Source organism: Patagioenas fasciata, chromosome 20, assembly GCF_037038585.1.
Source record: "Patagioenas fasciata isolate bPatFas1 chromosome 20, bPatFas1.hap1, whole genome shotgun sequence".
Lineage (NCBI taxonomy): Eukaryota > Metazoa > Chordata > Aves > Columbiformes > Columbidae > Patagioenas > Patagioenas fasciata.
Genome location: NC_092539.1, coordinates 2,517,172 through 2,541,200, shown reverse-complemented (window position 1 = coordinate 2,541,200; position 24,029 = coordinate 2,517,172). Strand labels below are relative to the sequence as shown.

Genomic DNA, 24,029 nt, shown 5'->3' with positions numbered 1-24,029 from the left:
GATGATTTGATCTTAGCGTGTCCAATGCTGTTTCTCATGTAAGAAACTAGGCTCTTGTTTAGATCTCAAGTTAAATGTTTGACCTTCTATGAAAATCCGTTTATTATTTTAATATTTCATATGATGCTGAATAAGATATTAAGCTCTCATACAGCCTCTGCAATTAAATCTTAACAAATATGCTTGTTCTACACAGCAGCATCTCTTGTGTTGATGTTTCCATGGCATTTTTCCTCCTCAGGTGCTCATTATTCACACAAATAATCTGACGTCTTTAGTTCCAAAGTCCTGCAGCCTTCTGAGTCTCATAACCGTGAAGGTAATTGTGGTTCTTAACAGTGAATCCACAGACTATTTTCCTTGCATTCGAGCTGCATTAGAACACACTTGTCCAAATAAATCCCTTCTGTCTGACTGTGTTCGCCAAGAATCAGTAACGGGGTGTTGAACCGGCCTTCCCTGGGTTTGTGTAAAACCATAATCAGTCCAGTTTATCCTCTTTACAATCCCACACGTCCCTCACACGTACCCCTGTGGTGGTGCTTGGTCAGGGCTGAGTGTTGTGGTTGGATCCATCTCTCTTCTGCACTGCTGGGCCGTTTGAATGTGAACGGGGCCTGACAGGGTTTAAGAAGCGTTTGGACATCACCCTCAGAGACATGGTGTGAATTTTGGGGTTGTCCTGTGCAGGAACAGGAGTTGGACTCAATGATCCTTGTGAATCCTGATTCCAACTCAGGACATTCTATGATTCTATGTATAGAGGCTTTGGTTTTCAAAAGACATACAGGAATTAAGTGCCCGTATCTCCTTGAAAACTTCAGCTGCTTCTCAAAGCCCCATTGGAAGAGAAGTGATTTTCATTGCTAGATAATTCGTGACCTTTCATTCTTGCACCATGACGTCTTTTCCCAATGTTATTTGATTAAATCATCTACTCTTTCAGGTTCTAGATGTGCACAACAACCAGCTGGCATCGCTCCCTGCTGATATTGGCCAGCTGACGTCTCTTCAGGTAACAGATTTCAGCTGCATCCCAAGTGTCTGTAAAGGGCATGTTACAGGACAGCAAGAGTATGGCGTTAGCGCTGTTTATTTTATAATTAACCACAACTTAAATGATGGTGCTCGTATTGTCAGATCGACCTGACTTGGCTGTGGCTGTTGAACTGGCTTTTAGGAGAGGGAGAGCAGGAGAAGAGCAGAAGAGCGGGCATGCTGAATTATACAGGCCCAGCTTAGCGCAAGGGCTGCCAGCCCAAATGGCTCACACTGCCAAGCTTCCAGTCCCGTAGATCTCCCCGGATATTCAAGTTTTACCGTTTTCCCTGATGTGGTTACACTGGGAGCTCCGCGCAGCGTGTTGTGGTGCACAGTGATGGTCCCTCTGCTCGGGGACAGCTTTGGGTTCGGTCACTGCTCCCGGGTGGGAGCCGGGGTGGGGAGCACTGCCTTTGGGGGGACACTGCTTCTAGGTCCTGCACCTTCTGCTGGTTGTGAACAGAAGTATTGTCTAAACCCAATTTCGAGTTGTCCTTCTGGGCCTGAAAGTTGTCCCAACAGCATAGATGTGTAGAAAACCTGAGACCTGTATAAAGAGTATCTTGAATATCTTTTCTGTTAATACCTTAGGTCCTAAACCTTGAAAGGAATCTTTTAAAATGTCTTCCACAATCTATAGGAGACCTTGCCCAGCTCCAGATGCTCAATGTCAAAGGTATGGCACGGTTCTTGTCGGTGCTCTGGGCAAAGCACTATTTATTGTCTGGGTTGTGTTGACCTGCGTTAGTAATTACTCCTGCATTACTCCTTTCAACCAAGACAACCAAGGTTACACCATGAATGCTGAGAAAGAACACAAGAAAGATTTAAATTCAAATAGTTGGCAAGGCAGGAGAAATCATCTAAGCAGAAAATGGGCCAGACTTGACCCTGGGATGTTTTCATTCATCCGGTTGCCTTTTCTCAAAGGAGGGGTTTGGGTCACCGTGCCCCAGCTCAAGAGCTGGAAGCTCAGCTGTGTGCCTGCCCGTGGGTGGCGTTTCGGAGCCCCGAGTGCCCCGATCCTGCGGCCAGGGCTGCCGAGGGGGCCGGAGGGAGCAGAGACCCCGGTGGAGCTGGGAGCGCTATGTGTGCCCTGCAAGAACAGTCCCAGGCCACAGTTTGTCCCCCTCTGGGTAATTATTTAGACCAACCTAAGAAATCTGTCTGTGCAGATTGAAACGTAAGGAAAATAGTAGGTCTTTGGCAGAAGCAGTTCAGTAAAGCAAGCAGAGCGCTCAGCCCGGATAAACTGAATTACGATCAAGTCCACCAACACCCAGAGCTCTGTCCTTTGAGTCTGTGTATCCCCGCCAGGTTTGCACGACCCTAACGCACAGGTCACAACCCTACCTCTTTTCAAGACTTTTCACATATGTGATGCCATAGATTTGGGAGAAAAGGAGACTTTGTTACAGGGAGCTGCTGCTGAAACAGGGATGGAAATGGAGGGTGAGCAGTTTAGAAGTGCAGCTCAGTTCATTGCTGTATGTCTGCAGCACCCGGTCTCTGACCCCTAGATGTGCAGTCCCACTCTTGTCCCCTTTCTCCCATCTCTGGTACTTACACCAAAGGGAAGAAGGCTCCATGTTACAGATATTCCCCCAATAAAGAGCAGGCTGCAGTAGTGGCCTGGGTTGAGAAGGTCATTTTGGCATGAGGAACCAGCTGGATGTGGCTGTGTGCAAGTAGATATTGATCCCCATTTACCTTTGGAGTCGTGGTGTGACCCACAACAACCCCGTTCCTGCAGTAGAGTATAGAAAATGAGTCATACGTCTGATTATGGTTTGGTGTTCCAGCGGATGAGGTTGCTGGGTCCTGTTCTGGAAAGGTTACGTGGTGCTGAACGGCTTTTCTGTCTCTCTAGGGAACAAGCTGAAGGAGCTGCCTGCTACCGTGAGCGGCTTGCGGAGTCTGCGCACCCTGGATCTCAGTGAGAACGCGCTCCAGGAGCTGCCGCGGGTGCTGGCGCACATCCGCACGCTGGAGGTACACACACACAGAATCCCAGCATCACACAGTGTTAGGGATTGGAAGGGACCTTAAAAGATCAGCACAGGGCAGCACAGCAACCTCATCGCTCAGACCAGGAGTTCACCTTCTTTCTGATATCACAGAATCCCAGAATGTCAGGGGTTGAAGGGACCTGTAAAGCTCATCCAGTGCAATCCCCCCATGGAGCAGGAACACCCAGCTGAGGTTCCACAGGAAGGGGTCCAGGCGGGTTTGAATGTCTGCAGAGAAGGAGACTCCACAACCTCCCTGGGCAGCCTGGGCCAGGCTCTGCCACCCTCACCAGGAAGAAGTTTCTTCTCAAATTTAAGTGGAACCTCCTGTGTCCCAGTTTGCACACATTGCCCCTTGTCCTGTCACTGGTTGTCACCCAGCAGAGCCTGGCTCCATCCTCCTGACACTCCCCTTTTCCATATTGATCCCCAGGAATGAGTCCCCCCTCAGTCTCCTCTTCTCCAGCTCCAGAGCCCCAGCTCCCTCAGCCTTTCCTCACACGGGAGATGCTCCACTCCCTTCAGCATCTTGGTGGCTGCGCTGGACTCTCTCCAGCAGTTCCCTGTCCTTCTGGAACTGAGGGGCCACAACTGGACACAATATTCCAGGTGTGGTCTCCCCAGGGCAGAGCAGAGGAGCAGGAGAACCTCTCTGACCTACTGACCACCCCCTTCTAACCCACCCCAGGTACCATTGGCTTCCTGGCCACAAGGGCCCAGTGCTGGCTCATGGTCACCCTGCTGTCCCCGGGACCCCCAGGTCCCTTTCCCCTATGCTGCTCTCTAATAGGTCATTCCCCAACTTATATATTTATAAACATTAATGAGGTCAGCCATGTGTCTCTCCCTGTCACAGCATGTTTATTTTGTTACAGGCTCTTTCTGTTCCTACTTGCTCAATACAATACTAAATTTAGCACAAAAAGTCGATTTTTAGCATTTGGGCAGGACCCACTGTGGGGGATTGTAACAAGGCCAAGTGTGGTTCATGGTGTCCAATAGAGCTTTTGTATCCACCTTCTCACTTTGCTCCTTTCTGCTCACTTTTTGTTGTGGTTTAATCATGAAAGAAGTGATCCGTGGGGATCTAGGTGTTTTCTGCCAGGGTCTGTCAGGTTTTCTGTCTCTTTGAGAGCGCAGACCGTGCCTGCGGGCTCAGGTTGACTCAGCCACTTTCCACCCAGGCTGATTCTAAATGAGCAGATGGGATATTTCCGATGAGGTTTTTGCTGTGACAGATCTCTGACTCATTGCCAAACCCCGTGGGTTTCTGACTCTCTGGAGAGCACGTTCGAAAATCAGATTTTTATGGGTGTGTTACCTTCTGGCTGCCAGACTTGTCAGTACTAAATGGTGCAAGTGTCAGACAACAGGGCTGACTCAGACACCAGCATGGAGGATGTGGAAAAACGCTCTCCTGTCTCCAACACACAACATGAGGCTTCACTTCACTTGTGGGCAGGCTCTGAGATGCAGGATCTGTGCCGCTTGCTCCCCTGTGCTTGATAAAGTGGTTCTTTTCTAGGCCTTCCTGCTGAGTCCTTCTCTACAGGAGGCCACGTCAGGTCCTTTTGGTGGCCACAGCGAGTGGTCCTTCCACTCCTTCTTCATGGTGCTCCTCTCTGTGCCCCTTGGTCACCAACCCTTCCGTGCCTCACGCTTAAGGGCTCCAGCACACTGAAATGTCATAGAATATGTGTGTAGTTGAGAAGGCTGTACCCTGTTGTACCTAAACACAGATTAGACCCGTCTGCATGAGGGGAATGTGCTGCTGAAGGGCCAGCTCAGAAGCTCCCAAATAGGGGACAGCGGGGTCACCTCTGAGAGGTGTCAAACACCCAGCAGAAATTCAATACAACCTCATGTTTATGTCAGGATTTAGGGTAACGTGCAGTTATTGCTCCATAAGTGACATTTTGGGGAGCTGCAGGGATAACCGCAGTCGGGCTCTGGGCTGTCAGAATAACCTGGAGCTCTGTGTTCCCTCTTGGAGACGCTGACCCTGGACGCCTCCTCCATGACCTACCCGTCGGCTGATATCTGCAGTGCGGGTACAGAGGCCATTCAGCAGTTCCTCTGCAAAGGTGAGCAAGGGGGGTCTGTGTTCGGTGTTGAGAGCTCGGGGACGGTGCTGTGCACTGTGTGCGGTGCTGTGTTCTAAGATTGCTTTTACAATGGGCAAACATCGGGTTGACTCTGCTTGGGGTGGTTCCTGATGCGCACGTCGCAGGGCAGTCACTGAGTTGTTAACTTTGCTGCAAACAGCAAACCAGGAGTCGTCGGGACTTGCTGCTGCTGTCACGCCGAAATTCATCATGGTTTTGTTAAAACATCAGAATAGCTGGGTCAGAGGCCGAGTGACTGTAAGAAGTCATTGCATCTCCCTGTGGTTTCGTTTTCTGGGTTTATTTTTGCTGGTGGGAGGATTAAGCTTTGCCCAGATTATGAGATAGATTCAGTAGTCACTTGAGGTCCCTTCAGTCCTCATTTCCTATGAGAAAAGACCTGGGGCCTGCAGACTGATGGGTTGTTAGGAGAAAGATGAAACCAGTTGGAAAACTCAGAGGACAAAATAACATACTGTGAGTTTGTAAAGTCTGTGTTTAACACAGGCTTAGTAGAGGTTTTACACAGGGGAGGTGCCTCGCCAGACATTGGGTGAATCCCTGAAATGAAAGGACAGTCAGAACTTATTTTGGTGTGGGCAGAACCGTCTGCAGCCCCGCAGAGTCACGGCGCCTGTGCCTGCGAAGGAAGCGTTTCCGTGCTCAGGTCAGCTTCCATCGGCGTCCTGGTGGGGATGGGGTGGCACCATCTCCTCTCAGAGCTTCTCCTCATTAAGCCTGAGCTGACGAAGATCTTTTGGACGCTTGTCTGTGTGTGGAAAGAGGGAGCGCAGTTGGAAGCAGTCTCACACCAGCCAGCCCTTGGCAATGCTGCCAGGGGTGCCTTTAAACGCCAAATGTTCTCGTTTTGTGTCTGGCACCTTCCAGAGTGTGGGATTGAGTACTACCCGCCCTCGCAGTACCTGCTGCCCGCGCTGGAGGGTGACGGAGGAGGAACATCCGTGGATGGGGTGGACAGGGCCGTGCAGAAGTACTTGGAGCAGGAGAGCGAGTGGCAGGTGAGGCGCCAGTGCGTGTGAAGTTGCACAGGAGGGCTTGGGATTTGTCACTCTGCTCCATCAATGGATCTCACGGCATTTGCCGCATCGTCCCTCATCACCTTCCCCACCATGAGATGTGTCTTTTGGGATCAAGACAGCATCAGTGCCCTGAGCGAGGCACAGAACCATGAACTCATCTCCTCCCCGAGAGCTGGGGAAGGTGTTACGGTGATGACTCCTGGAACACACACCGTAAAGAACTGTCTGTGTCCTTGAAAGCCATGGTGCAGTCAAGGGGGGTGACAATGTGGCACAGTACGTGCAGCATGGTGACACATGCGGTTTTTGGGGGGGCAGCAAACTGCAGAACCTTGGGATTCCCAGCTGAGTGCTCAGCATGTCCAGCCCTACCTGGGAACGGTGAGGCTGGGCATGTAATTAGGATAAGCTGTGCTGATTCTTGTGCTGTTTATCAAGTACAGACTAAATTTCTTTGACCCTGGAGAGGCATGAATGCCTGGACTTTGTGGCTATGGTAGTCTTCTTGTAGTTTTGGTTGATGTCTTTACTCAGTTAGGGGAAGATATCATGTGGGCTAGTAATATCTACAAAAGATTGCTCCTGGGAGTAAATGTCTGCTCATATTGCTTATTTTTCAGAACAAGTTCTTGGATTATGAGAAGAGAAAGGTAAGGATGAACGCCTGTACCTGCTTTGTCTGCAGAATAGCTCCACTTCTTTTCTTTTTTTCCCTCCCTTTATGCAATTTCTCAGCCAGAAGTGAATGTTTAGAGAACTGTGTTCTTGCAGAAACCCCCCCGAGCTGCTCACTCCTCACTGCAGAAGAGGGAGCGTGGGGAATCGGTGTGAGCCCGGTCTGACACACACAGCCCGCGAGCGGCCGTCTCTCCTGAGCGAGCAGTTCCCCTTTCAATCAGTCTGTGTTTCACACCCGGAGGCTTTTTCGTGCCTCTCTGCGGTGGGAGCTCAGTTTGTGTTTCAGACGAGCCGGGCAGAAGTGTGTGAGCTGATCGGCACGTCCTGCCCCAAACTCCAGCCCCTCCGTGACTCCGACCATGTCCCCTTGGCTCATGGTGCCACCGTTCCTGCTCCCTCCTGGCATTCCTGGTTTCTGTCCTCCATTCCCCTCACCCGACAGCATTTCCAGTTTGCTGTTCTTTTTATTTCACTGCTCTTTGTCTCTTTCCCCATGCAAGGCTTCTTTGAAATAATCCGAGGCTCTTGTGCAGTTCACCTTTCCCCTTCCCAGGGCTGCTCGTAGCCGGCTGCTGCCTTCACTCTGTTGTCTCCAGCCAAGGGAATCCCCTTGCCCTCTGGAATTGAGCACAACCTTAATTTTTGGCTTTCCTTTGGGTGTTTGTATTGGCTGTTTTAGTTGTATGGGTTGATGCCCATGGACTTTGGCTTCATGACTTTGAAATGAGTTGTGGGGAGTTTGGAGACTTTCATAAAGACAGCAGCAGCTTCTGCTTCACGATTTTTGGGTTCCTAAGGAGAAAGTATTTCCATGCTCATCAAGCCTTCTGTTTGCCCTTTGGTTTGCTTTCTTGTAGTTGAGGAGGTTACTGTGCCTTGCTTTATGTTTTTGCCAGAATTTATTCTTGCTTGGGAAGGATCGGAGCCATCAGTCTCCTGATTCCTGGTGTTCGTCTTCCTTCTTGCTCCTCTCAGGAAAAAAAAATGCAGGAGAAGCTGGAATTTGAGCGACGCCTGGACATGGGGCAGAGGGAACACGCTCTGCTCGTTCAGCAGACCAACAGTCAGAAGGAGGAGATCCTGCAGACAGTGAGGGAGGTCGGTCTCCTCTGGGCAGGCCCCGCACGAGACGCGGCCTTTCCTAAACCGACCGCGTTCTCCTTTGGTTCTCTCTTGCTTGGGCCCAGGACCAGCTGAGGCTGGAGGAGGGTCTGACGAAGCACCAGCGCTATTTGGAGCAAGAGCGCCTGAAGCTGCTGCAGCAGCTGAAGCAAGCGGAGCAAGGGATCGCCAGCCGCGTCCAGAGGCTGCTGGAGGACAACCAGAGGTAGGGTCTACCTGTCATCTCTGTCCCTTGGGGGCTCGTGTTATTTTTATCCCATTCTGAGCGGTTCGTTTTGCATTTTCTGAGTGTACGGAACCGGTCAGGATCCATGTCTGTAGGTGGTGCCTCTGCTGTTGAACTGCTGAAGTCCCATTTAAAGGAAGTGGAATTTGACACTTTAAAAAGTTGTTTCACACATGTGTGTGCCGCTGGAGCTTTGCAGTGCTGTGGAAAAAATGGGAATTCCTCATGGAAGGTGCATATTTGAAGTATTTGAAGGTACCACTGCCTTGGTCGGATATTAGGAAAAAATTCTTCCCCGAAGGGCTGTGGGGCATTGGAACAGGCTGCCCAGGGCAGTGCTGGAGTCACCATCCCTGGAGGGTTGGACAGACGGACATGAGGTTCTCAGGACATGGGGCAGTGCCAGAGTTAGGCAATGGTTGAACTCGATAATCTTAAGGTTCTCTTTCAACCAAAATGATGCTATGACGCTCTGTGACATTCTGTGTTTCTCCTGCTGCTCTGGCGCTGAGCCGGGGTTACCAGCCTGATTAAAGCTGCTCTTCTGGGCATGAGAAGCAAAGTCATTTTCTGGCCTTTGGGGGAGTAGGATGTCCGGCTCAGCTTGGTGAAAAACTCGTTTTATCTTTTTTTTTAGGCAAAAACAAAGTGCAGAGATTCTGAAATCCCTGGAGAATGAGAGGTGAGTCTCCCTGAAAGAAACTGTTCTAGAAAAGGGGCAGGAAGCTGGGACCTTCCCTTCAGAGCCACCAGTCTGAATCCACCTCATGTCATGAGGTTCATCTCATACCTGCAGCTGGTTCTGGTGACTGTGGGAGGCAGGACACTGGAGCAGGTGTTCCTGGTCCTACCCAGTCTTCCAAACCCAATGAGATGGTGATTTTACCTGTTTTTGATCTCTGAATCATCCCAACTAAGGAATTTGGGAACAAAACCCTGTATTCCCACTATCAAGGACCAACAGAAATCCGACATCTGTTGGAAAGGGAGGCGTTGATGAAGGTGTTTCAGTGATGTGTAGAGGCTGGAGGAATGCATTGAAAGCAACACTACCATTCAGCCCACACTCTGACCTGGCTTTGCCACCAAAAGTGCTTGTCCCCTCCTCTCCTGTCCCTGTGTGCTGCCCGTCTCTTCAGCCAACTGGTTGTGCTGTGGCACTGTAAATGGGTGGGGACACTGACCAGTAAATGGATGGGGACACTGACCTGGCTGAAAATAATCCCATTTTATAGTTTTCCAGCCACGCCAGTTCCTGATCTGTGAAGGGACGTGGTGTGTGTTTGCGATGGCACGAGGTCAGGGGAGATGGGAATGGAGGCTGAGCACTGCTCACTTAGCTCAGCTTTGAAGTGCTCACCAGCCTCAGGAGAAAGGAAAACAAACCCAGGGACTGGCACAGTGTTCGGTGAGAGTGTACGCACGTTGCACAGATGTTGCCATTCTCAGAGAGATCAGCTTTCTGGTCTGAGAGGCAATTGTCCCCATGGCTTGGAGCAAAATTAATGTGGTCTCCCATAGACTTAGAGGTTCCTTGTCAAGAAATCACTGAGACTTTTGTGTCCCTGATAAGATGTGGCTTTCCGGGGCAGATGACAGGGTGCATCTGCCCAGCCTCCAGGCTGTGAGCTGAGTGGGTGGAGGAGAACTGAGATGGTGCTGGTTCGCAGGAGTGGCTGAGCTGGTCTTGTTTGTTCGGCAGAATAAGGATGGAACAGCTGATGGCGATAACGCAGGAGGAGACGGAGCGCCTGCGCAGAAGGGAAGTGGCCTGTAAGTCCAGACAGCTCTTGGGGATGGTAAGGTGCAAGAAAGACCCAGTTCCTCTGGAGATGTGCTGAGTAGGTGTCAACCGCACGGGAGATGCTCTGTCACACACACGCATTTTTGCAGCGTTGCTTGGTGCAGTGGGGCAGAGCTGCGGGGAGGAGCATTGCACATGTTCCATAACTGCTCCACTGCTTCCACCTTCAGCCCTGCTGGTTCTCCTTGAGGTGGAAGCTTTGCTCCCCGTGTAGCTACAGCACATCACAGGAGGGCTTTGTGAGGGTGGATAGAAGCACACAAAGTGCCTCATGGTCCAGAGGTACATAGCAGGTGTTAAACGATCAGGTTCATGAGACAGGGGCGTATGGGAAACAAGGATGGTGCTAAGGAGCCTTTTCTGCTTATGAGAACCGTGAACAGCTCTGCTGAGGTCGCAAGGGGAAGGGTGCGTGTGTTGTCACCCAGTGACAGGTTACTCGCAGGGCTGCAGCCCAGCTCAGGGTCGAAGGCAGTGACTGGGCTCCTCCAAGCGCTGCTGGGATGCCAGCACAGACAGAGAGGAGTTTGCTCAGCTCATTTCCCAATAAATAGCTCTGATTCTCGCAGCTGAATGAGCCTGTTCTGAAATGAATGAAATGGAAAAAGCAAGGACAGGTTGGAAATGAGAAGGCAAGTGACGGTAGCAGCAGCCTGTTCTAGACACCGCTCCTGACGCAGACTGACAACACTTGTGTCTCCCAGCTGCCATGCAGCGAATGCTGGCCGAGAGCTACAAGAACAAGCTCATCCAAATGTCCTACGAGTCCCGTCGGCAAGACCTTGTCAACCAGGCCTGCTCCAGGTACAGTGGGAGGTGTCGGGCTGGCGGTGCTGCGGTCCGGTCCCTGTCCTCCCAGCGGTCCAGCTGTAACCCCCCCACACCCAGCAGCTGGTGCCACCGCTGGCGTGCAGCAGGACAGCTGTGTCACAGCAGGGGACAATGCGATTTGAAGACACTGTCGAACTTGATTAAATTAACCACCTTTAACCAAAGGAAAATGCATGTTAATAATTCTTTGGATGATCTATCACTTTTTTACACTGTTTATTTTACTTTATATGTTCTGCTGAATATGGAGAGTGAAATTAGACTGGTCTTCTTCCTGTTTTGGCAGCCAGTTCTGCGTCAAACTAGCACAGAACTCCTTTCCTCGCCTCCCAGGGTTGTCTTGTGCTGTTTGCATATGCCTTGTTGCATTGCTATAGGTACAGAGAGCACTCTGGCTCTCTGCATTTACAAGAAAGTAATACATTTTAATCTGGCAACATCTGGCACTGAACAGAAACAACCTCGTGTTCCTGTGAGCAGCCTAACAGATGGCACACACGGTCCTGCCTGCAAGTGCCCGCAATCTGTGGCCACATTGTCTGGGTGTCCTTGGTGAGCCCTCCCTTCCCAGCACAGGACAGTGACATGAAAATTCACCACCTGAGCACTTGCCGGGCAGCAGCGGCCCCTGCCCGCTCATTGAGCTGTGCGCATACGGGCAGCGATGCTTCTGCCCTGGCTTGGTCTGTGCTGCAGGTTTGCTTTGCTTGTCGGGACAGAGGTTTTAAATGTCAGCCTTCAGTAACCTTGTTCTGTAACAACTTTCTCCATTCCTGGATTCCCCGTTGTCCGCTTTTCCTCTTGTTTGTGTCAAGAGCCTCAGACCCAGCAGTAACTCCATGGCAAATCCATTTTCTTGCAGCCTAGCTGAGATGGACCAGAAGTTCCAGCAGATCCTGGCTTGGCAGCAGCTGGATCAGAACAAAGCCGTTAGCCAGATCCTGCAGGAGGTAAGCGAGGGAGCAAACTGCTTGTGTGAGGATCGAGGGAAAGGAGCTGCACGCAAAGTGGGATTGAGAGTGGAGCACAGGAGTGAGGGATCGCAGGGCTGGGCTGCATGCCAATGTTATTTTATATAATGCTATGTTCTAAACTTTGAGAATCTCTGGTATTCTAACAAATGGGCTTGGGTGGTTGAAAGAAAAATGTATTTATTTTTTAACTAGACATGGAATTTTCAGAAGAGACAGCAGCACAGACCATGAGAAGCAAAACTGGTGTGATGATTAATAGGGAGGGTTCTGAGACGGAAGTCCTGTCCTTTTGGCAGGTTCCCTGGGTGACTTGGGACAAGCTCCCTACAGGGAGCATTTTTGAAGCCTTTGAATTTTGAACATGAGGGGTCTGCAGCTCATTGTTGAGAAGCTCTGGGCAGCTGTGCCCTGTTGCACAGCCGGGGTGCTCAGCACTGCTGAAAATGAGCAGCAGGGTGCATGCAGAGCGGTCAGGATGTGTGGTTGAAGAACATGACTGTAACTTCTGTGTCTGCCTGTAAAGTGGGTTGTGTCTTTTGGGACTGAGGGTTCAAAGCCGTGGTGTAATCAGGACAGTGCTGCCCAGAGTAAGCACGGTTCAGGTGCTGGTACTCAAGTCACTGCAAGGTAACGGGGGTTCTGCGCCCATCTGCAGCTGCATCAGCAACCTCACTCTGTGGGATTTTGCCTGTCCATTAGATTGAGATGCAGAAAGCTGCCTTCGAAGCTCTCCAGGTGAAGAAGGATCTTATGCACAGGCAGATCAGGAACCAGGTGAGTCGGCAACAGAGGAAAGAGCAACCAGCTGCTAAGTGCATAGTGCTAATCACTGAGACACTTCTGAGGGAGATCAGAGCGCTGGGAGCACAGAGCAGGGTCTGGAGGAGATGAAGAGCTCTGCCATTGCTGAGAGCTCTGTAACTAAGTGTTGGTTGGTCTCCCAGCTCCATGGGAGGGAGGTGTTAGACTCAGAGAAGCAGTGAAATCGTTGCTTCAATCACCTCGGCACTCGTGTGGATGAAGTGCTGGAGAGCGGTCACTAGAGGACAGAGCTGCATTGGCTCTGTGGGGCGATTCACAATTGCAATTAGGATTTCCTGCAGGCTGTGTACTTAGCAGGGCTGCTGTTTCCACGACTCCACTGCCTCTCCATCCAGCACATCAGAACTGCAACTTGAGCCATAAGTTCACCTTTTCTTTCCCATTCTTAGCCTGCCTTTCTGAGCTCCATTCTGCAGAAGGTGCAATGCTAAAGTTGGGGGGGAGAGCGAGAGCTGGTGGAGAAAATAGCGGTGGTTGACACACGAGGATGGGTGGCAGGTTTCCGACATGGAGCTCCAGAACCTTCCCTCTCCTGATCTGGCACTAGCAGAAAAGCCACGGGTCAGCAGTTGGTGGATAAATGTAAGAGCTGGGATACACTGAGGTGCTTGGTGACCAACCTCTGCTAGCAGCCTATGGATTGCGCATGGATGATCCAGGAGATGAGTCCAACCCTCTCCATTGCTTGAATTCATCAAGAAGAGCCCTGCAGTTTGCTTGCACTTGCTCTGTAAACAGAGGGAGTTTGTTCCTTGATACCATGGCTGGAATTTTTCCTATTGAAGTCCAGCCCAGCCCACCAGCAGCCTGCGCAGGCAGGGAACGGAGCCCTGAGTGTCGGCAGGAATTCCGTGGCATTGGCCCAGAAGCAGCGTGGCCTGGGGTGGTAGATGGCCTGGCAGATAGGCGAGCTGGGCTCTCATCTTGGCTTCGCTGTGGGATCTTGGGCAGCTCGCTTCACCTCTCTGTGTCTCAGTTGCCCCACCTGAAAGAGGATGTATCATTATGGGATTTGCTGGAGCATCTAGAAAGCAGTTAATCTGCCCCAGTTAATCTGCAATGGGAGCCGTGGTGTAGGAGGACTTGGATAATCAGCTGCTGCCTTCCAGAGTGGCCGCGAGAGGTTTGGCTGAAGGACCTGATTGCAACGTCCTTCTAGGCTTAAACGGAAGGTGTTCAGAGTAGAGAGACAGAGAGCAGAGGACACAGCTCCTCAGGCAAGAGACCAAGAGCAACCCTAAGAGCAGGTAGCATGGAAGGGCATTAGCAGGTTCCCTGAACTTCTGGGTGGCTCTGCAGCGCCACCCCTCCCAGGGACCTCATTTTAAAAGAGCATAAATCACAGTCATTTCAAATGTCAGTAAAAATGTTTCATCTTCTGTTTAGATTAAATTAATAGAAACAGAGTTATTGCAGTTGACACAGCTGGAGTTAAAGAGACAAGAACTGGACACAGAGACGCTGCAGGTACGTCGGGCTCTGTGCTGCCCCGCCACCCTCTCTCTGCTCTGGGATCGCAAAAGCTCCACTTGCTTCTTTTGCTCCTTGCAGTTTCCAGATGGTTTTAAGCTTAGTCAGGAGGGCACTTACCCACAGGGCACCACAAAACCCTCTTTGCCATGGTAGCGTGGGAACGTTGCTGCTGCTCCTCATCATCTTGGTTCATTTCCAGGGCAGGGGCAGAGGAGCCAGCCCTGGTCACGATGGGCAGGGCCAGGTTTGCCAGGTGGGGAAGGATTTTGCAATCCAGTTGTTGGGTGTCCCGGAACCACCTGCCTGCCACGCATCGTATGTCTCCTTACATTGCTGTCTTGCGTTTTGGTTTTAAATACCTGCCAGTGCTGACCGTCAGCTCTCCCCCTTCATTTCTGAGCCTGCTCTGCCCCACCATCCCACCATCCGATGGGCTGACTCCATCAGCAGTCACACATTGAGGAATATCAAGTTTGGCTTAAGCAGCTTGGCTTTAAATTTTGTTATTATGCCTTTGCATCAGTTTTTTTCTTGTGTGTGCTATTTGTGAGATTAGGCCACCTGTGTAGCGAGCCCCAAATCACGTAGTTTCCAAGGGCCAAGTCACCCAGCAGGCTGGTGAGCGCTGACTTGAGACAGGGTTGCCTCTGAGCCCAGTGCTGGACACCCTCGAGTGTCAGATTTGGGGTTTGCCACCTTAAATTGTGCAGCTCCTCCTGGTGTCGGGGCCTGATGGTGGGTTGTTGCCCAAAATTCACGCAGGGAAGACCAAGGAGCCCCAGGCAGATGCAGCTGGAGTGACACAGGGCCCGGGCGATGCCTGTTGGGGGTGCAGAGACCAAGCTCTGCCCTGCACCAGCTGCACCCCGCGGGCAGCACGGGACAGGCACCGCTGGGCATGAGGAAATGGGGTGTAAGAGCTGGGCAGGCTGCACCCCACGGTTCCCTGCTCGGGCAAAGGGCTTTGGCAGAAGCTTTTCTGCAGCCGTGCTTGATACGTCCTGTGCAGCAAACAGCTGCTTCCTCCCCAATATACAGGTGCTTTAGTAATGAGCCTGATAAATCATTGGGAAGCGAGAAGAACCAGAAGCACCCCAAGAAAGGGAGGCATTTGCACAGGTCATTTGCAAAGCCAATGTGGGAGAAAGCGATCCCAGCAGGGTGTCGGTGTTTCGGGAGAGCTCAGCTCCAGGTTTGCTGAAGCTGCTTGGGTTTCTCGTCTGGAGCAGGCCCCACATGTCGTTAGTTGTCCCATTCACCTCTGTGGAGCCCCTGACACAGCAGAACTTTCCTGCCTCCGTCAGGGCAAAGCGTCTCTGGTCACCGGCTCGTGGTGGCTTTGTCTGCGTGGGGCGGTTCTGACCCTGCTTAAACAGAGGAGCCTGTCCCTGTGTAGGGCGCAGGTGCCGATCAGTGCGGTGTCCCCACACCTCAGGAGGTCACCCTTCTGGCAGAGTCCTTGTCCCTTTGTCTGTGGACACCCACAGCCCTTCTGGGCGATGACTCCTGGCCTGTGCTCAGTTAATGATCCTCCCAGCAGGCACGAGCTAATTGGGGCTGACCCACACAGAGATGTCACACGGTCTGGTGCTCCTGAGACACTTGACCTCTCCTCATTTCCCAGCGCTGCGGCTGCAGCAGTGCCTGACCTTGCCCTGGTGGCCGGCAGTGTTTGATGTGACACCCCAGTGACCACAAGCTTCCCAAGGGCACGGGGAGCTCGCTGCCTTACCTGTCCTGCACCTCTGCAGGCTTCTAGACCTGGTTTCGGATGGTCTTTCTCAGTTAAGGAGGGGAACCATGAGCACTTGCGATGCCGTGGACTGAAGTGATGAAGAGCTGCTGCAGGTCTGGGGCTGCCCGGGGTGCACTGGGGATTGGCACCACCAGATAGTGGTCCAAAAGAAATGGGTGCAGCTGGGGCGTGCTGTGGCAGCTGCAGGAGAGGAGTCGGGCTGGCTGCTCAGGGGCTGCCCCTCTGCTGTGACCGTTCGGGTACGGTAGGTGCTTGGCTGGATCGGGGCAGGGCGGTCGCTGCGGTGGTGTACGGAGATGTGGGTGCCAGAGTCCTTGTGTTGCAGGGGGTGATCACGGAGCAACGCCAGGCGCTCGGCTACCTGCTGCAGCAGCTGCTCAAAGAAAAGAAGCAAAGGGAAGAAGAACTGCGACAAATACTGGTACTGAAGGCCCCTAATTAGGTGCTGTAGATGAGGAAGCGCGTGGGCTGGCTGCAGGGAGAGAGTCTGTGGGTCAGCACGGGGATGAAGAGGAGCAGAGGAGGCCTCTGTGGGGTTGTGTCCAGATCCGGAGACTAGTTTAATGTCAGAAAGTGCTGATGTGTGCTTTTGGGGCCTCAGTGACCGTCCTGGTGCACCCTGAGGCACCATCATCATCATCAATCTGCCCTGTCGGGACAGGGAGTCGTGGGGGGATGAGCAGAGTCCCACAAGGTCCCCACCTGTGGTCTTGGACTCTCCTGAGCGTCAGGAGACCAGGTCCAGTGTCTGGGGCAGAGTGACTGGAGGGATGCACAACCCCAGACTGGATGTGGGGCTGAGGGTGGGATCAACCTGCAGGAGGCCAGAAACGCCCATCGTACCATGGCTGTGCCCATCGCCGTGCTCACACTGGCCCTGCCCAGCCCAGGCTGGTGGTTTCCCCTCCTACACCTCCCGCTCTGGCTGCCCTAAATACCTTTTGCAGCCTTATCTCGGGCTGTTGAGTGAATGAGTTTGTTTTTCAGCTGGAAATGGAGGCAAGGAGCGAAACTAAACAGGAGAACTACTGGCTGATCCAGTACCAGCGCCTGCTGAACCAGAAGCCGCTCTCCCTAAGACTCCAGGTCACTGCTGCTGTTAATGCTTCACCATGGCCGTGCTCTGCCGGGCTCTGCTCTGCAGCCCTGCCTGGCCCTGGCAGCGCTCGGACCCCTGCCCAGGCCCACGATCGGGGCAGACCCTGGGCTGTGCTGAGCTGGTGTGCTCTGAGAGGGGCTTAGAGGGTTTGGGGCTGCCCAGCCGCTGTGTTCTGCCAGCTGGAGCTGCCATCCCACCCTCAAACTTCTCAGCAGAGGAGCCTGAGCACGTTCCTGGCAGGGCTTGTGTCCCAGCTGAATCCCCCAACAGCTCCACGGGGCTCCCCAACAGCTCCTTCCAGTTCCTGCCCTGATGTATTGACCAGGGGATTTTGTGCTGTTAAGATCCGCACGGGGCGGGCGCAGAGAGATGGAGCTGAGCTCTGTCCGTGCTGCGTGTCGGCTCAAGTTTGCAGAGCAGGGCCTGTCACATCAGCTGCAGAATAGTTGATTCATTCTGCCCAAAACCCAGCGTTTTGAATTGTGCTCATAAACCACCGAGGGCCAGAGCTCCTCCACCTGTTGGGCTTTCGAGTTTCAGTGTCTTCAGGGCTGCAAAATGCTCAGAGTGGGGCAGAGAGCAGGACTGTGTGTGCTGCCAGCCCATGCTGCCTGTCCCCGTGCTGCCTGTCCCCGTGCTGCCTGTCCCCGTGCTGCCTGTCCCCGTGCTTTTTCTCGAGGGCGAAGTCTGGGATCTCGCCTTGTGTTTTGCAGGAGGAGGGCTTGGAGCGGCAGCTGATGAACCTTTTAATCGAGCTGTCGGCTGAACAGTACGTGCCAGTGTTTGCACACCATCGAATATCCTTGCAGGCGCTCAGCACCATGACTGCCAGTGACCTGGAAAAGGTACGAGACAGCAGATACATGGTGCAGGACGAGACCGACTGTGCTGAGTGTGGCGGTGCTCATGGCTGTGCCCGTGGCCTGGCAGGGTGTTGGTGCCCTGGTGTGTCACCTCCCAGCAGGGACAGATGCCAGCCCTGCTCTGTGCCCCATCTGAGGAGGCGAGAGCTCTCCCAGAGCACTTGCAGGGTGAGCTCTGTCTTTCAACACCCCTCATACGCTCTTTGTACCAGATATAGCACTGGGGAAATTCCCTTAGCTGGCTTGGAGGTGACTCCCATGGCATGGCCGGGTCTTGCCAGCGAGGCCAAGAGTTTGTGGTGTCCCCTTGGGAACATAAGTCCCCTTGTTTCCCCTCCGAGAGCTGACAGCCCTCCCCTTGCCCCGCAGATCGGCGTGGCGCAGGCCGGCCTGCAGCGTGCCATCCTCAGCCGAGCTCAGGAGATCGTGGCCGTGGCCAAGACCATCCCAGGTACCACCGGTTCTTTTCTGGGACACTCGCAGCAGGTACCTGGGCCCTGACCTGGGAGATCTGCAGGGCCAGATTCCTCCCTTTGGGCAGTGGGGAAAGGAGAGGCAGGGCCGGGAGAACTGACAGAGCTCAGCCTGCACTGTCCAACTGGTCCCATTGACTTTCTTATTTATCGGGACCCTAAGCACCCATCTGCCTGCAGCCGTCCCCACATGTGCCAGGGGTGGGAGCTGGGCAGCTCTCCTGGTGCTCAGACCTCTCGCTTGTGCTTGCAGAGCTGCTGAGGACGGTGGACGCTGAGGTCCCTGCAGCCCCAGACCCCAGCGCGCCCATGGAGGAGCCCCCGAGCCCCTCGGTGCCGACGGCTCCACCACTGCAGTGGGATGAGAAGAAGTCGGAGTGTGTTGTCTGCATGGAGCAGGAGGTGAGATCCCAGCACATGCTGGAGCGAGGGCAGAACCAGGACATCTCCATGTCTGTGTTGCCAGCCTGGCCCTGGGCAGTGCCCAGCTCTGGGTCCTCAGCACAGGACACACATGGAGCTGCTGGAGAGGGGCCAGAGGAGCCACAGGAATGACCCGAGGCTGGAACAGCTCTGCTGGGAGGACAGGCTGAGAGAGTTGGGGTGTTCAACTGGAGAAGAGAAGCTCTGGGGAGACCTTAGTGTGGCCTTTCTGGACTTAAAAGGGGTCGATAGGAAAGATGGGGACAGACTTTGGAGCAGCGCCTGCTGTGATAGTACAAGGGGTGATGCTTTAAACTAAAGGAAGGAGATTTAGGCTGGACACGAGGAAGAAATTGTTGTCCCTGAGGGTGGTGAGAGCCTGGCCCAGGTTGGCCAGAGAGGTGGTGGATGAACCATCCCTGGAGACATCCCAGGCCAGGCTGGACGGGGCTCTGAGCAACCTGAGCTGGTGAAGATGTCCCTGCTCATGGCAGGGGGGGCACTGGGGGAGCTGGGAAGGTCCCTTCAACCCAAACTGTTCAGTGATTCCATGATTCTATGGATGCTCATCCCTCCAGCTCCTGAGGCTCAGGCTGGTTTAAGCTGGGCCGGGCTGGCTCCTGTGGGTCTGGGCAGGACTTTGTTGAGCTCCTGTTCTGGTCTGTCCACAGAGCAGCCATGGGAGGCATTCACAGCGCTGCTTGGTCCAGCCTGACCCTTGTCCTTCCCTCTGGCCCATTGTACTTGTGGTCTCTGACAGCCAGACCCTTGTGCACACACAGCACTGGGCTGTGCCTGAGGAGGGAGCTGGAGTGCAGGGCTCTGCTGCCCCTGCTGTGACACCCCTGGTGCTCCCCAACTCCTCCAGCCTCCTTTCCTCCTGTGCTGGAGGCCGGCGGTGCTGGGCTGAGTGTTACGGGACAGCAGCATCCTCCATGTCTCTGTCTCTCTCCCCAGACCCAGATGATTTTCCTGCCCTGTGGCCACGTCTGCTGCTGCCAGACCTGCTGCGAGCGGCTGCACGCTTGTCCCCTGTGCCGCAAGGACGTCACTCAGCGCATCCGCATCTTCCGCAGTGGCTAGGCTGGGCCGAGGAAGGTGAGGCTGCCCGGCATCACCGCCATCATCCAGGGCGATGGGCTCTTCTCTCTCCGTGTCAGTATTAAACAGGCGCTTGCACAGCATGACCAGCGCTGTCCTCCCCACGCATGGCCCCGGTGACAGCCCCAGGTTGGCAGAACCCACGAGTCCTGACAGCTCCACGTTCCCTGATGGCTCCTCAGCCTCTGCCTGGGGTTCCTCCTTCATCTGCATCGCCTCCTCCCACCCACCCAGCAGCCTCTTGCCTGGGAGCACTGAGTGATGGAACAGGCTGCACTTGTGCCCCCTCCCTTCTATTTAATGTATTTTCCTTCAGAAACGCCCCTTGCTCAGCAGGGACACAGTTAGTGTCACCTCTGAAGCCACCGTGACCTTGCAGGTCCCTGCTGTGGCTGAGCTCTGTGCCCAGCGGTGGGTGAGTCCATGGGAGGACGTGGGCAGCAGCACACGATGCCCTGGGCTGCTCAGGGTGCCCTGCACCTCCACCGTACCGAAGGTTTGGGACTTCTGCTCTGGCGGCCATGGAGTGTGTCTGGGGCACTGCGGCCAGGGGCAGAGCGAGGAGCTCCAGACCCCCAGTTCATCCTCCTCTCATTGTGGGGAGTCTGCAGCAGCCCCACATCCAGGACTTGAGGAGCCCAGGGGGATTCCCCGGCCCAAAACCGCAGGTTGTGAGCAGAAAGCGTTGCTGCCACCCAAGAGCAGGAGGGCTGGGGCTGCGCCTGGCACAGCTCTGCACGGCCGCCGCGCTTTGGCGTGCGAGCAGTTCTCCATCGTCATTAATAAGTAACGATCCCAGCCCATCTTGAGTTTCTTGACCTTGAAGGATAAAATGCAGAGATAAGCCGGGTCCCACCGCAGCCCTGCCCCCGGGAGCAGAGATTAAAAAGCAGCTGGTTTCTGCTGGTCTGTGTTTGCTGCCTTTTTCCTGCTGGGGGGGGGACGCTGAAAAGCTGGGGCTGTGGAGCTGTGACAGAGACAGCGTGTCCCCAGCAGTCCCTGCGTCACCTCCTCCTCTCCAACGTCAACCTTGCAATCCCGGACTCCTGAGGGTGTTGGTTACAGCAGAGCAGTGCCGGGGCCTTCTGGGCAGCAGGAGACCCCAGACCCGCCGCTGGGACCCTGTGAGACACGTGTGGCCTTGTGGGGTGGCCGGTGCCCAGCGCCATGTGCCACCAGCCAAGGGGACGTGCCACAGCAGCAGGACCGGGCCAGGTCTGCATGTCTCTGGCTGAGCCCTTTGGGGACGGTCCCAGGGATGTTCCTCTGCTGCAGCCTTTGAATTTGTGTTGAGCCGCATTTGTGTAGGAGCTGGCAGGTCCCAGCCGGGGACTCGCTGGGTGCTCGGGTGGAGAGGGAGGAGACCCCCCAGTCCTGCCGACTGCCCCATGCCCCAAACTGCCCCCTCTGTCCCATCCTGCGTGTCCCTGAGCTGTGCTGGGGGTGGCAATGGGTGACAGGAGCTCGGGCAAGGTCTGCTCCCTGCCCGTAAATAAGTGCCAGCATTTCCCGGAGCATCAGCAGCACCGGGTGCCCTTCGTCCCCAGGGCCACCACAGCCCCATGTCACTGCGGGGCCAACCCCACTCAGCCACGTACAGGGACACCACGAGAGCTGGAGCGTCACCTGGGGACAGCCAGCGTGTCCCCACCAAACGATGCCCTGTGTCACCCCAGCCTGTGCTCAGGCATTTCCAGAGACTGGGGAGAGGAAAAAACAACCAACCAACCAACAGCATCCTCGCCCTTGGCCCCCTCCCCGGTGCACAGCGCAGGGCTGTGCTGGGTTGCACCACCCTTTGCACAGCACAAGCACCCAGTGCCATGGGCACATCCCTGCCCGTCCGGCTGACCCGAACACCGCGCGGTTGTGCCGGTTGTGGCCAGGGCCGTCCCCTGTGCCGGTGACACATCCGTCCCAGCTCTGGTATGAAATGGGTGCACGGGGGCTGCTGTTCCCCACTGGTGGGTTAGTCCTAAAGAGAAAAACCATAATAAAGCACACACACATTGTGCTTGGAAAATATTAACATAATGGATTTGTAAGGGGAAAGGGGAAGAAAAGCAGGATTTGGGGCAGCACGTTTCCTCGGGCACTGGAGGAGAACGGCGCCAGCCCAGCGCCCAGCGGGCACCCTGGGGCCAGGCTGAAGTTCAGTGGGAGGGCGGCCCCTGGTCCCCCCCACGGCCATCGCCCGCCTCCCGCTTTCAAAAGCCGCTCGGCCGCGCTGGGCCCCAGCCATGGCGGTGGCGCTGGAGGCCGGTGGGGAGTGCGGGATCTGCTACGAGGCGTACCGGGAGGCCGGGGGGGTCAGAGCCCCCCAGCAGCTGCCCTGCCACCATTCCCTGTGCCTGAGCTGCCTGCGCAAGCTGGTGTGCCACGTCGCCACCATCGCGTTCATCAGTTGCCCCTTCTGCAGGATGGTGACGCTGGTGCCCGAGCTGGCACTGGGGGGTCCTGGCGCGACACCGGCCTTGGGAACCCCATGCAGGGAGGAGGAGGAGGAGGAGGAGGAGGAAGGCAGTGGTGTCCCCCCAGACACCCATCAAGCCTCAGCACGCTCCATGGCCGTGGAGCTGGCGTGCGCGGCTCACGCCCCCATCTTCGCGGTGAGCGGGATGGTGTCCCCATGTGGGCTCCGCCACGGCCCCGAGACACCGGGTGCCTTTGTGCTGGGGCTACCGCGGCGGGGGCTGCTGCTGGATGCACAGCCCCCCATTGCCTCCATGGAGAACCTGCGCCTCGGCTTCGCCGCCGGCATCCTCATCCTCATCGTCTCCACCTTCTTCCTGCTCGTCTTCCTCAAGTAGGTGCGGATGGGGTGAGGGGCTCCTGTCCCCCCCGGGGCAGCCAGGATGGACCCAGCGGCAGCTCAGGGACGTCTCAGCCCACGGACACTCAGCCCTGGCTCGGGTGGCAGGAGAGGTCAAGGCCGGGGCTCAGCACCCCCAGGGTCCAGCCCAGGTGTGTGGGGGCTGCAGGACACTCGGGACCCAGCAGACAATGCCCCGGAGCATCAGACTCCTTAAAAATTAACTCACTGCAGAGCTTTTCTTCACCCCTGGGGTCTGGCTGTGCTCGTGCCGTGTTTACCGCATTCCTCGTGCTGTGTTTGTCACACTGGCAGCTCAGCGGGAGCCGCAGCACGGGGCCGGGCACCGTTCCTGCTGTCACTATCCCGAAGGCTGGAAAATGCTCCCGGCTGCGCTTCAGTCCATCGATGGCAACAGGCGGCTGGGACGTGGTGAAACAGGAAGGGTCCTGCACTGCTTTTCCATGGGTGAAACTGTTGAAAAGCAACTAAAACAGCCGTTTCTCCAGAGAAGTGAACCCCGTGCGGTGCCCACAGAGGGATGTGGCAGCTGGGAAGGGCACAGCCCCGCAGGGACACGAGACATTAAAGATGGACGTTGGCCCAGCACCGTCTCCGGTTGTTTTTCTGTGGTCCCGCGGCAGGGCCAGTTTTGCAGAGAACAAGGTGCCACTGTCACTCTGGGCAGGGGTGACAAGCAGAGCCCAGGTGTGGGGGTTCTCCCCTCCCCCATCCCCGGGGGGAAGCGGCTGTTGGGCCCCATTTGCACCCAGCCATGGCCCCTTGGACACATCCTCAGGGTTCCTCCCTCCATGGTGTCCCTGTGCCAGCACCTGCCCCCTCCTCAGGATGGGCCAAATCCTCCACTCCCCTGTCCCCCCAGGGTGCCCAGAGCTTTTCCAGCTTCACCCGTCCTGCACCCACATGCAGCGGAAAACGTGGTTTATTTTAGGTCCTGAGACAGATAAGAACTGGGTGCTACAGGGCTGGTTGAGGGGAATGGGTCATGAGAGAGGTCAAGAGAGGTTCTCGTGCCCCTCTGCTCTGCCCTGGGGAGACCACACCTGGAATATTGTGTCCAGTTGTGGCCCCTCAGCTCCAGAAGGACAGGGAACTGCTGGAGAGAGTCCAGCGCAGCCACCAAGATGCTGAAGGGAGTGGAGCATCTCCCGTGTGAGGAAAGGCTGAGGGAGCTGGGGCTCTGGAGCTGGAGAAGAGGAGACTGAGAGGGGACTCATTCCTGGGGATCAATATGGAAAGGGGCAGTGTCAGGAGGATGGAGCCAGGCTCTTCTCGGTGACAACCAGTGACAGGACAAGGGGCAATGGGTGCAAACTGGAACACAGGAGGTTCCACTTAAATTTGAGAAGCAACTTC

At 54.9% G+C, this 24,029-nt stretch overlaps 1 protein-coding gene across 3 annotated transcripts in view; it reads left to right on the top strand.

Annotated features, from left to right (window-relative positions):
• LRSAM1 (leucine rich repeat and sterile alpha motif containing 1) overlaps positions 1–23,258 on the top strand; it is a 29,040-nt gene extending 5,782 nt beyond the window's left edge. The window contains exons 5-25 of one of the 3 annotated variants that reach the window (XM_065853965.2): positions 242–319; positions 947–1,015; positions 1,633–1,717; positions 2,912–3,033; positions 5,044–5,134; positions 6,044–6,174; positions 6,816–6,845; positions 7,849–7,971; positions 8,061–8,200; positions 8,859–8,903; positions 9,924–9,994; positions 10,730–10,829; positions 11,719–11,806; positions 12,530–12,604; positions 14,039–14,119; positions 16,207–16,302; positions 16,869–16,967; positions 17,694–17,825; positions 18,213–18,294; positions 18,570–18,718; positions 19,697–23,258. In XM_065853965.2, coding sequence (XP_065710037.2) covers positions 242–319; positions 947–1,015; positions 1,633–1,717; positions 2,912–3,033; positions 5,044–5,134; positions 6,044–6,174; positions 6,816–6,845; positions 7,849–7,971; positions 8,061–8,200; positions 8,859–8,903; positions 9,924–9,994; positions 10,730–10,829; positions 11,719–11,806; positions 12,530–12,604; positions 14,039–14,119; positions 16,207–16,302; positions 16,869–16,967; positions 17,694–17,825; positions 18,213–18,294; positions 18,570–18,718; positions 19,697–19,822 — 2,013 coding nt within the window. In that variant the 3' untranslated portion in view covers positions 19,823–23,258. Of the gene's footprint in view, positions 1–241; positions 320–946; positions 1,016–1,632; positions 1,718–2,911; positions 3,034–5,043; positions 5,135–6,043; positions 6,175–6,815; positions 6,846–7,769; positions 7,972–8,060; positions 8,201–8,858; positions 8,904–9,923; positions 9,995–10,729; positions 10,830–11,718; positions 11,807–12,529; positions 12,605–14,038; positions 14,120–16,206; positions 16,303–16,868; positions 16,968–17,693; positions 17,826–18,212; positions 18,295–18,569; positions 18,719–19,696 lie in introns of those variants that run through there. The other 2 variants (XM_065853966.2, XM_071817306.1) reach the window with 2 other exon arrangements.
• The last annotated feature ends 771 nt before the right edge of the window (positions 23,259–24,029 follow it).